The sequence below is a fragment of the Panthera uncia genome (genome assembly GCF_023721935.1).
Source record: "Panthera uncia isolate 11264 chromosome C1 unlocalized genomic scaffold, Puncia_PCG_1.0 HiC_scaffold_3, whole genome shotgun sequence".
In the NCBI taxonomy this organism is placed as follows: Eukaryota; Metazoa; Chordata; class Mammalia; order Carnivora; family Felidae; genus Panthera; species Panthera uncia.
Window position 1 is genome coordinate 37,947,944 of NW_026057584.1, and position 12,610 is coordinate 37,960,553.

At 42.7% G+C, this 12,610-nt stretch overlaps 1 protein-coding gene across 8 annotated transcripts in view; it reads left to right on the forward strand.

Annotated features, from left to right (window-relative positions):
- Nucleotides 1–12,610, forward strand: part of ANKRD44 (ankyrin repeat domain 44) — a 343,412-nt gene that overhangs the window by 166,079 nt on the left and 164,723 nt on the right. For all 8 annotated transcript variants that reach the window (XM_049615941.1, XM_049615942.1, XM_049615943.1 and 5 more), the window contains one exon: nt 3,739–3,809. In XM_049615941.1, coding sequence (XP_049471898.1) covers nt 3,739–3,809 — 71 coding nt within the window. The remainder of the gene's footprint in view (nt 1–3,738; nt 3,810–12,610) is intronic.

Genomic DNA, 12,610 nt, shown 5'->3' on the forward strand with positions numbered 1-12,610 from the left:
AGCATTTAGGATTTCAGTTTCTTGCTGTTACAAACATGCTGCGGTAAACATTTTTCCACATGTGTGAAAGTTTGTCCAGGGTATATGTTTGGGATGGGTCGCTGGGTAGGAGGGCACATGCAATGTCAGTTTTACTGGGTAGCAGCAAATTGCTTCCCAGAGGTGGTTGTACCAGTTCATACTCCCACCAGCTGTATGTAAATCTTTTTTTTTTTTTTAACATTTATTATTGAGAGACAGAGAGAGACAGAGCACGAGAAGGGGTGGGGCGGAGAGAGAGGGGGACACAGAATCTGGAGCAGGCTCCAGGCTCTGAGCTGTCAGCCCAGAGCCCGACGCGGGGCTCGAACTCACAAACCGCGAGATCATGACCTGAGCCGAATTCGGACGCTTAACCGACGGAGCCACCAAGGCGCCCCAATATAAGTGTTAATATTACTCCCTACCCTTACTAACTCTTGGGATTGTCATACTTTAGAATTTTCACCAATTTGATGGGTGTGAAATGGTATGTTAATGTTGCTTTCATTTGCTTCTCCCTGATAAATTTTGAGAAGTATATTTTCATATGTATCTTGCCATTTGGGATTCTTCTTGCATTAGCTTTTTAAGCTTACACACAGGCAATGCAAAATTTGCTCTGTCAAAGACTATGAATAATGAAGTATGTATTTTTGTTTCATATTATTATAACCAGTGTTCGGAGCTAAAAGGAGAAATGTAGGGGAAAAGGAAATGAAATCAAGGGGGAATGTACATGTATAAATACTTGCAATATATATATATATACATATATATATATGTATATATATATATATATATGAAAATGGAAAAAGAGAAAGATGGAAAGATAGAGGGAGAGAGGAATGAATCTAAGGAAGGCAGAGAAAGATTGGAGAAAGTAGAAGGGAAATTTAATCAATGTTTAGTGGAAAGGTTAGTTGTGAAGTGAGGCACACTGCCTAAGAGCTTGGGCTTTGAAGTCAGACTGCCTGGGTTCAAATCTACCATTTCCTAGCTGGGTACCTGGAGCTTATTACTTCTCGTGGCCTTAGTTCCTTCATCTACAAAATTAGCATCTTAATAGCATCTCCCTATTAAATGGACTACACATTTGTTAGTATACCAAGCAAGAGCTCAGATTATATTAGCAGTTTCTAACAAGGCTGTTAGCAATTGCACAGCTGTAATAATAGAATTTTAGCTCTTCTGAACTAAAGGGAGCTTTTAAGCAAATGAGTAGACAAGTTGGGCTTTACCACTTAGCATTTAGAACTGCACTGTCCAACACGGTAGTCACAAACCTGCGGTGGCTACTGAGCCCTTGAAGTGTGGCCAGTTCCAGTGCGGATGTGCTGTAAGGGTAAAATACACTCTGGATTTTGAGGCTTTTGCATGAGAAAAAGAATAAATTACCTGAATAATTTTTAAACTCAATTACATGATAATAGTTTGGGTATATTGAGTTAAATAAAAATATATTACTAAAATTAATTTTGCTTCTTTTTTTATCCCCCTTTTTAATGTGGCTACCAGAAAATTTAAAATTGCATCCTTGGCTCCCATGACATTTCCACTGGACTGCACTGACCCTTAGGCTCTGAGTCTGAAGGGATGCGGTACCCACAGCAGGTACCACATCTGACACACATAGCGTTTCTTCCTACGAACGTACTGAAGGAGGGGGTGACTACAGTGGTTAATGGGACAGCGTGCAGACAGTTCAGTGACACCTCAGACTCAGACACAGGGTGTGATGCGACCAGGTGTTGTCCCTCTCAGACGACTGGTTTGACTTTGTGACATGAAGTTAAAACTGGACAGGGCAAGCGAAAGGGATACCCTGATGCAGGCATCCCCACCAGGCATCCACCCCTATAGGACGTTCACTCCAGAGCGTTTAGCTCAGGACTTCTTGCTGCAGGACAAGGAGATGACCTGCTGGTGTTGATTCTTAGCATGCCCAAACTGATTTTATTTCATCCTTATTGATGTAAGGGGCTTCAGCCTTTTCAGGTAAACTGCCTGGACAGAGTTAGTAGAATTAGGATTCAAGTAATTTTAAGCTTGATGAACTAAGCAACAATTTATCAGTGGCTTTCAACCTTGACAGCATATTAAAATAACCTTGGGTCTTGGGGAGCTTTTAAAAAATACCTGCACTTGGCTCTATCTCAAGCCAATGAAGTCAGAAGGAGGGGAGGGGAGGAGAGACCTCTCTCTCTTGTTTTAGGGATTATTATGTTCTTGCTCTCTGTAATTAATATTGTTGATGGTATTTGTTCTTCAGTTAAGGAGAAAAAATAGGGTAAGTTCTATGATTTGTTATTTTCTTTTAGCTGGTGGCTTAAACTAAATGGCTAGCTCACTTTTACCCATGAAAGTCTCCTGTCACCTTTTTTTTCTTTTCTTTTTAAAACAAGGTTTCTATTTTTCAGCTCTCAGCTGGCCTTGGCCTCACTGAGATTAGTCACTCCCTGATTCCACTTGACTCACTTTCTCGGCCCTTGTCCCAGAGGCACCCCCTCCACACTTCCCCTCCTCTGCCTTACTTTCTAGTTTCTTTGATTCATGTCTCCACTCTTCGTCCTCACGAGCTTCCTTCCTTGTTGTCCTGAGGCTAACATAGGCTCCTCAGGTTGCAGCTACAAAGATATCACACATATTTATCTTATCCTCCTCTTTTATAGCCCTTTAAAGAAATTTTCCATCTGGGCAAAACACTGATCAAAACCCGGGACCCAAAAAAGGGAAGCTCATATTGGGTGTTTCCACAGTTCAGTTGTAGACTCAGTGAACTTGCACTCATAGATATGGTGAGGGTATCGTGGAAGGAGGGCATGCTCTACTCTCTGGAAATCCATTCACATAGAGCTTCTGTTCCGTGATGGCGACGTGGCTCCCAGAAAGTTGAGCATGGGGGGCACATCCCTGAGTGTGCGCTTGTTCTGGCCCATGTGTGAGCCTGTCTGCCCACACCCCATAGTGGCGGGGGAGGGAGGGCCGTGATCAACCTGTATAGACTTCATGTTGTATCTGTCCAAATGCTTTGGAAGCTGGCTTCTTTCTATCGAGACACCTGGCTAGTCTCAGAGAAATAATTGGGATTCCTGGATAGAACAGATTTCTGCTAATCCCCTCAGCCCAGATCAAGTCTCATGAGAACTCAACTTTACAAGACTTGTTTGAAATCCCACTGGCCTCTAGTATACTTTTATTGGAAGGCTGCTCATCCTAAGCAGTTTGCCAAGAAGGGTATTGTGTGTCCTGTGTGGTAAGTATACTTGAAGACTAAAACTAATATATGTGATTATATATTGTATATTGTCTATAAAACATTTTATATTTATACATTTTATATACATATATGTTTATATACATACACACATACCTGCGAAGTTCTTCATTCTTCAGAATCGACATTTCCCTGCTCCTGGAGAATCTCCACCTTCTTACATCTGTGTGTCCTATCCAATGAGGCACTGCACTTCTCACACAGTCTTTATGCAATTCTGGTGACATTTTCAGCTCCTGGTTTCACTTTTTCTACTATACTAGGTCTCTCTTCCTGTCTGGTGGCTAGCAAATGCATGACTGGTACAAAGAGAAAACAAAACAAAATATGGTGGTTGTACCAGGCAAATGAGAGCACAAGATATCACAATTATTATTATTGATTTAACATCAATAGAATTTCCCTGACTGCATTATGCCTCTAACTTGTGCTTTTGGTTCCAGGAGCTCGTGTAAATGCCAAGGACAACATGTGGCTGACCCCACTGCACCGGGCTGTCGCCTCCAGAAGTGAAGTGAGTGATTATCTTATATAATCTAGCACCTCCAGGCCACAGAAAGAGAAAAAATGCTTTCTGTTGAATTTGGTATTGTTGCTTGTGAACAAAAGGCTTTTACTTCTAATACAAGAGGGTTACCAAGAAACAGTTTGTTCTTTTGAGCACCTCCTTCATGCCAGGCATGGTGCTGGGGGTGGTGACTGGAGTAGTCCCAGGTAGACAGTGTGATACTTGACTTCAGTGAGTTCTCAGTCTGAAGGGGGTGCTAAACATGTAAGCAGATCAGTACAATATCATAACTTAATTGGAGGAGGAAGAAGATAACTGCCTGAGTAGAGAAGTCTTCCAAGAAGAGAGGTCGGCTGAGCTGGTGCTTAGAGGATGAGTAGGGACTTACCAGGCCAGAAGGAGGGGGGAGGGTGGAGGCAGGACAGTAGACGTGCTAGAGGACAAGGGCCATGGACATGAATGAATGGCAGGTTCAGATGGCTATAGGTGGAACAAGGGATGTGGTGGAAGATAAGTCTGATGGCAGAGGCCGGGGGTCCTCTGAGCAGTAGGGTACAGTCACGGCAAGATAAGAATGAACCTGACAGGACTTGGGACCTTGTGAGGGTGAGGTAGAAGAGAGGTCACTGGGTGAATGGTGATGCCATCGATTGAGAAGGCAGAGGCAGAGGAGCAGGGAAGGGAAGTTAATCAGTTCTGTATGAACATGTCACATTTGGCAAACATATTACCAGAATGTAAGCTCCATAAGGGCACAGACCTGTTGTTTGTTGTTGTTGTTGTTGTTGTTGTTGTTGTTTTGTTCCTTGATGTGTCCCAAGCCTGGGACATTGTAGGTGCTCAAGAAAGAATTTATTTTAAATTCCAAAAATGCAGGTGAAGATGGTTAATAGATGATCATTTTTTATACACGTCTAGCACTGAGGAACTGAGAGGATGGTCATTGAAGCTATAGCAAATCTTAAAAAAAAAAGGGGGGGGGAGGGGCGCCTGGGTGTCTCAGTCAGTTAAGCGTCCGACTTCCGCTCAGGTCATGATCTCACAGTTCATGGGTTCGAGCCCCACGTTGAGCTCTGTGCTAACAGCTCAGAGCCTGCAGCCTGCTTTGGATTCTGTGTCTCCCTTTCTCTCTGTCCCTCCACTGCTCACTCTCTGTCTCTTTCTCAAAATAAATAAACATTAAAAAAAATTTTAAAAAGAAACTACAGCAAATGGCTCAGCTGGTTCAGGGAAAGTATAACAGATGCAAAGAGAGAACCAGTGTGGGGGAGGGGTGGCCAGGAATGCTGGTGAATATGAACCTTGCAACCTAGTCAGAGGGGATGCCCACCATCCAGGGATACAAGAGGCTGTCACCTAGGGGGCACTTGTCATTGGATGACTAGTTTTTGTAGCTGATTTTTTACGAAATGAGGCTTCTCTGCTGCTGGAGAAGGTGCTGTTCTCCAGGTACAGCTAGGAGCAAGTGGTGTTGCTGACGTGTTGATGGCTATCATCAGCGTCAGCTTTTCCTCTTTGGCAAACTATCTGGACATTTCACAATATGCTTCGTAGATGACAGTTAAGTTAGTGCTCATAATCTTCCTTGCTGTGCTGTGTGATTTGAGTAGTTTTTATAAGATGCGGTCTGTTCTCTTTCCCAATAGCCCACATGGAATGAGGGAAACAAATGATCCTAAGTTGCCTGACTCAGATCCTGGGGAATCCAGAATCTCCTTATGGTCTCACGTTTCATTTCTGTTTTACCTGGGAAAGCAGGTACAGTGGGCTGCTTGAGTTTGTATGACCAGTGTCATGTGTCATGAGACTAGCTCCTTCACAGAGTATTCCTTGGTCTTTGAAGACTATATGATCTTCAGTAAATTTCTTTTTTTAAGTATTCTTCGAAAATTATGAGTTTTATTCCTCTTTTAACATGAACCAGGTCTTTTTAGTTAAAAAAAAAATTCACCAAGCACTTCCAACATGCCAGGAACTGTGCTTAGGAGGCTTGTAGTCTAGTGGCACAGAAAGATGTAAAACCAGATGATTTCAGTATTATGTGATCTTTCCCAAGTGATCTCCCCCTTTGTGAGCTCAGCTACTTGCTTTAAATCTTCAAAACACCCATTTGCCAGCAACCATCAGCTTGCCTTCCTTACATGTCTTTAGTGTATTTGATTGAGTTCAGTCAACCCAATGATGATGATTCAACCTTTATGTCTGAGACAGGCGTTTGTTGCTTCCCTAAGGAACCAGCTCCCTCTACAGGTTTGCCGAGGGAAAAATATCCCATGCAGGTGTCTCTTGTTAGGAAGGAATTAAATGCAAGCCGACCCTGAGTTGTAGTCAGGGTCATATCTTCATATTAATATCTGTCACAACAAGTCAAAAAGATTCTTATGAAAATTGAAGTCTCTGTGACTGTCATTGGAACAGACTGTGGACATCTGAACTCCAACACAGCACTTGGCTGTGGAAGTCCTAAATTCAGATTTTCTTCTTCCTCTGAATTTGATCTTATTATGTGATTATTACATTCCATTATATCTCCCCTAAATAATAGCTGAGAAAAGAGAAGCAGGCTTGAGGAGAAAACAACAGAGAAGGTTTGGATTGTGTTTTGGAACTTGTCTGTTAGCATTTGCCAAAGGAGATGTGTGTGCTCAGCTTGAGAGTTGGCACATCTGTCTGTTGCTTAGATTGGCAAACACTGGTGTATGACTTACGCGAATGTGAATTAAAAACCATTTCTGCATTGAAAGGCTTATGAACTCTCTTCTGTCCTCAAAGCCCTTTGCCTCTAAAATGTAGGCAATTGATGTCTCCGGGCTCAGGGTTCAATCAGGGACCCAGAACCACCATGAGAGATACAGAATAAGATATTTATTGTAGTAATTAAGCCTCACACAATTGTGTGAGCTGCTGGAGAAGTTTGTGTAAGGCCATCACCTTGGTTTCTGTGTGGTTCTGAAGTCACTGCTGGCGGGCAGGGTCTGCAGTTGCAAAGAAAAGCTGGACGTGAAATGGGGGAGAACAAGAACAAACTGGAACCCCTGACTCTCACTGCCTCAACATTGCAGACTTGGGAGACTTGCAGAAGGAGCTGTGTGCTTCACCTTAGAGCTTGTGGGCACCTGACCCAAGAATAGGAGAACCCGAGGGAGATACTGTAAGTTCTGAAGAAGCACCAACCATGTCCTGTGCCAACACAGGGTCCAGCTGGTTAGTGACAGTGTGTGCAAGCTGCAGCGGCACCTGGCACCCAACACACCAATCAGGCTGTGGTTTCATCTATGCCTCCCAAAATCCAGGCAGATTTCCCTTGTGGCAAACAGGGCTGGGGAGGGGATTCTGGGAAATATGGTTCAGCTTGGCTATGTTGACACAACATAAAACTATCACTGAAATTATTATTCTGTTCTAATTAAAGACATTCTCAGGGCACCTGGGTGTCTCAGTTGGTTAAGTGCCCGACTTCAGCTCAGGTCATGATCTTGCAGTCCATGAGTTCGAGCCCCGCGTCAGGCTCTGTGCTGACAACTCAGAGCCTGGAGCCTGCTTCAGATTCTGTGTCTCTCTCTTTCTCTGCCCCTCCCCCACTCATGCCTGTGTCTCTCTGTCTCTCTCTCAAAAGTAAATAAATATTAAAAAAAAAACTTTTTAAATGACATTCTGGATAGTAAGTTCCTTGAAATGAGTGTCATGCCTGTTGCTTGTCATTGTGTTTCCAGCATCTAGCCTGCTCAGTAAACAACTGTTTTTTGAGTGATTCATTAAAGACTAGATTTCTTTTTTTTTTTTTTAATAATTTTTTTTCAACGTTTTTTATTGATTTTTGGGACAGAGAGAGACAGAGCATGAACGGGGGAGGGGCAGAGAGAGAGGGAGACACAGAATTGGAAACAGGCTCCAGGCTCCGAGCCATCAGCCCAGAGCCTGACGCGGGGCTCGAACTCACGGACCGCGAGATCGTGACCTGGCTGAAGTCGGACGCTTAACTGACTGCGCCACCCAGGCGCCCTAAAGACTAGATTTCTAACTTAAGCTATGTTAATGTGATTCTCTGTACAACTGCTAACATAGAACTAGTGTGCACCACAGAGAATGCCGATGGTAATCATCCTTCGTGCATGCAAGGTAAACTGACTCGAAGCTTGTTTATGGAAGTATGGCACAGGAAGCTGTTTAAGCCACTGGAACCCGCGAGATCAGGATGAGTTTCAAAATTGTATGCAGCACAGATATCAGTAGAAGTCAAAGATATCGATATCAGCCAAATTTTCTGAGCTTTCTTTCCATCCAGGCAAGTTTTATGTTCAGGTTTCTATGCCTGGAAAAATCATATTCGTTGCTAAATGTATTTCCTGAGCCTGTAATAGCAATAGGAGTATAGATTATAATATTGCTTAAACATCAACCCATGCCTGACAGAAAAGCTCCTACACACACAGGAGAGTAGATCAGAATGTGGTCATACCCTCCGAAGACTGTCCAGCATAGACTGGGATCTGGAGATAAACCTTCAAGACTTTCTTGCTACTGACCAGGCTGTGTTGTGTGCTTCCTTCTGATGCTTCCCCGCATCCCCCTCCTTCCTCCCCACCTCCTCACACCTGGGATTCCCAGGGAGAAGACAGCCAAACCAATAATTGGAGCCATAGCACTGTCTTCTGCGCGACTCCCCAAAGGCTTCCTTCACCACCACCTCCCCTTTCTCTGACTACTCCCACTGCTGAGAAGAAATGAAGATATCTCTTGCCAAAGTGTTAGGGAAACATATTTTGAGATTCTATATAACACAGATGAGCAAGATTTGGGGCTTCCAGGAAGAGTTTTCTGAGGTGTGAATTATTTCTGATTGTTCCTCCTGTTTAACTTATTCTTAATGCTTTTTTGTTTTTCTTAGAAAAGAGCGGCCATAGGGGACAGGAATTAAATGCATATGAACCTGGACAGTTTAATACCTTGTTTATTAGAGGCCACCTAGTGAGGACACTGTTAAGTGTGCTACAGGGGCCTTGAAGGGTCACAGAGTGTGTCTTCCAGGACATGGTATTTAGGGCAGACACCCAGGCACCCAGCCTACTGTGGCCTGCGTCCAAATGCAGCCGGCTTTTCACACATGCCTTTTCTTCTAGAATGAACTGAAGGTAGCACCAAAGGAGAATGGCTGAACTTTCACTTTCCTGTTCTAGCGGCTGTCTTTTGGTTAACAGCGTTAAAAATGATTGTGTCCTGTCTTTAGGCTGTAGAAGTGAGGATGTTGAGTCCAAATATATATTGTTACAGTGAACGTTTATTGAAACCTTAGTGTGTGCTAGGCAGAATGCTAGGCACTTTCTGTGCACGATCCCGTTTTAACCTCCGGGCCACTCTTTGAGACTGATAATGCTATTAATCCTAATGTAGGAAAGGTAATCTCAGTGAAGTTAGGTAACGAGCCTAACATGCCGCAGCCAGTAAGTGGAGGAGCGTGTAACTCGCGAATCTGCTCTCTTAACCACCATGATCTGCTGCTTCCCTCAGATCAGCCGAGCCCCCTGATGCATACTGCTCCTACCCATAAAATGGGTCTGCTTTTGTGTCTGTGCAGACAGAAGTCCTGACAAGTATAAAAATGTTTCCCAGAGCCGAGCAGGATAAGCATTTTATCATATAGCTCAAATTTTAATACTCATGCTTTCCCCCTTTCTCTAAAAAGCATTGTGATTATTGTGAGCTAAATGCTAGTAGACAGGAGGATTGCAAGAATTATATGGGAGACGGGAATGTTATTGCTTTCCTTAAGTTATTCCATGATTATAAAAAGATGATCATGTAGAGGACGTAGTACCGGGAATGAAAGAAAGTAAGCACTCTATGACCTATTACTTAGAATGTAGGTGAGTGATGCTCAGATTTACTGCGCATTCATATTATCTGGGGTGCTTGTCACAAGTACCTGTTCTAGAACCTCATCTCCAGAGATTCTGATATAGCCTGTGGTCGCGCCCAGAAATCTGCTTTTTAAAAAGAAGATTGTGACGCATGTGGTCTCCACACCACACTCTGAGAGCTGAGGTCTAACACTGGGAATACTTTAGTATCTGGCCTTCCCTGTGTCAAAAGGCAGCACTTCTTCAACAGTTGCCTTTGAGTTCCTCCATACCCCAGAGTCTCCAGGGAGCCCCCTTTGTACTGCTAGTTCTTGGAATAATTGAACTCCAATAATAATTATAATAATAAAGGTCAAGTTTAATTTAATAAGGAGGGCTTTTGGAGAAATATTCAATTAATTGAACAAATTAGTTGGGTACCGATTTATGCAATTCTTTCAGAATATGAAATTGCTGTAATCAATAGAGGGTGAAAGCCCCAAATGATTTCAGTAATAGAGTAAATGCCATCAGGACTGCGGGAAATGTCTTGTTAATACTGGCATATTTTTACTTAGAGAGTTTCTAATGATTATACCAATGCATTTATTCTACCCAAATATACTGAGTGTATACAGTATGCACAAGGCATCTGCCAGGCTTTGGGGAGAGTTTCTACAGAAAACTGGGTGAGACTCAGACCCCGGTCTAAACCAACTTACAGTTTATAACATTTGACATTGCTTATGCCTGCATGGACTCTCTATAGTCACAAACAATTACTTTTCCATGAGTAATTTATGACCACTTAAATGCAATGCACATTTGGAAGTGAAAAAACAAACATTAAGGGTGACAGTTTTTAAGACACATGCTTCCTATTTCTTTTCATCTTTTCCATGTGCCGCTGTGTATGTTTCTACTTATTACAGGGTTCGGGTGGCCTTTTGTAAAAAGAGAAAGTCATAAAAAGTAGCAATAAAGTGACTGCAAATGCCGTCTCCAATTCCCTTCTGCGTGGCATCCCATGACAGTTGCTCACTCTATTATTTCCATGATTGATACAGAGCAGCCTACTGTGGAGTGTAATCCAAATAGGTCTACAGTCCTAACACTGAATGCTAACGGGGCTGATGCCTCCATTCAGGAAGAATGCCGGACTCCTCACATGTGCTTGTTCATTATAAAGAAACGGTCTTTACGGGAGCCCTACTCACAGTGTGGATTGTATACCCATCTAAGCCCGTGAGCTTTTGTCTTAAGACAAACTGATAAGAGTAAGCATTCAGAAACTTTTAGAGCAATTTAATGGAGCAATTTTTTTTAGAGCAATTTTTCATTTCACACCTGCTAAATTTAATAATGAAAGAATCAAGTTCAAAATTTGTCTTTGTCTTTTTAAATTTTATTATCCTACTAAATACTTTTTATTGTATTTCACAAAAGCATTGACTCATGATTGATTTGAAATAATATTTTTTTAAAAACTGGTCCTTCACCACAGATAGTTTGAGAAAAACTGTTTAGGTATTTTTTTTTTAATGCTTATTTTTGAGAGACAGAGAGAGACAGAGCATGAGCGGGGGAGGGGCAGAGAGGGAGACACAGAATTGGAAGCAGGCTCCAGGTTCTGAGCTGTCAGCACAGAGCCCAACGCTAGGCTCAAACCCACAAATTGTGAGATCATGACCTGAGCTGAAGTTGGAGACTTAACTGACTGAGGCGCCCAGGCGCCCCTAAGTATCTTTTCTTGATTCAGAAAGTGTTCAGTGTCCCTTGCCCCACATTAGTTTTCTTCTTTTCTTAATGCTGATTTATTTTTTTTTGAGAGAGAGAGAGCACACACACGTGAGCAGGGGAGGGGCAGAGTGAGAGGGGGGACAGAGGATCCGAAGTGGGCTCTGTGCTGACAGCAGAGAGTTCGACCGTGGGGCTCAAACTCACGAACCATGAAATCATGATCTGAGCGAAGTTGGCCACTGAACTGACTGAGCTACCTGGCTGCCCCTAGTTTTCTTTTATCTTGTAAATTTCTGTCAGGGTGGACTCCTAGATTTTAGCTAGTGGGTGATACTAGGAGAGAAAGGCTTCTTTTGATTACAAAAATTATTAACTTCCTAAATAGCCATAAAATTACTCTCTCTTAAAACCAAATTAAAGTGCTTCCAAGATTAAAATTTTTGAAAGAGAAATGCAATTTTAAAGAAGGAAATTACTGTCTTTCTAAATCAAACCTTTGTTTTTTACTGAAGTATTATATTAAATTTCTATTAATGTTTAAGCAGGTTTGGCCGGCTAAAACAGAGTTAAAAATTTTAAATAACTAAGGAGAATTAACATTTAAAAGTACTTATGTCAGCATGTTTGGCTGAAACTGTCCAGTGAGTAAGCTCTGGCCTGGTAGAAAATGCATAAGCCAGGCTCTTAATCAGCCAGGCTGACAGATCACTCCCCTTGAGTCAGTCACCCTGCCTATCACATGAAGCTGCCTATCAAATGAAGAGGTCAGGCCAGATGACCCCTGAAGCCTTCTACTACTTCTTTTTTTTTTTATGTTTATTTATTTTTGAGAGAGAAAGAGAGTGTGAGCAGGGGAGGGACTGAGAGAAAGAGAGAGACACAGATTCTGAAGCAGGCTCCAGGCTCTGAGCTGTCAGCACAGAGCCCCATGCAGGGCTCGAAATCACGAACGGTGAGATGAGGACCTGAGCCGAAGTCAGATGCACAACGGACTGAGCCACCGAGGGGCTCCAGCCTTCTCTACTTCTAATATCCCATGTCTATGAAGTTAATTCCATAATAATTTTAGAATACTTGTATTTTCATTAAGAAAAAATAGTTAACTTTGGGGGGCCCCTGGGTGGCTCAATCAGTTAAGCACCTGACTCTTGATTTCGGCTTAGGCCACGATCTCATGGGTTGTAGGATCAAGCCCCGTGACAGGCTCTGCACTGACAGCATGGAGCCTGT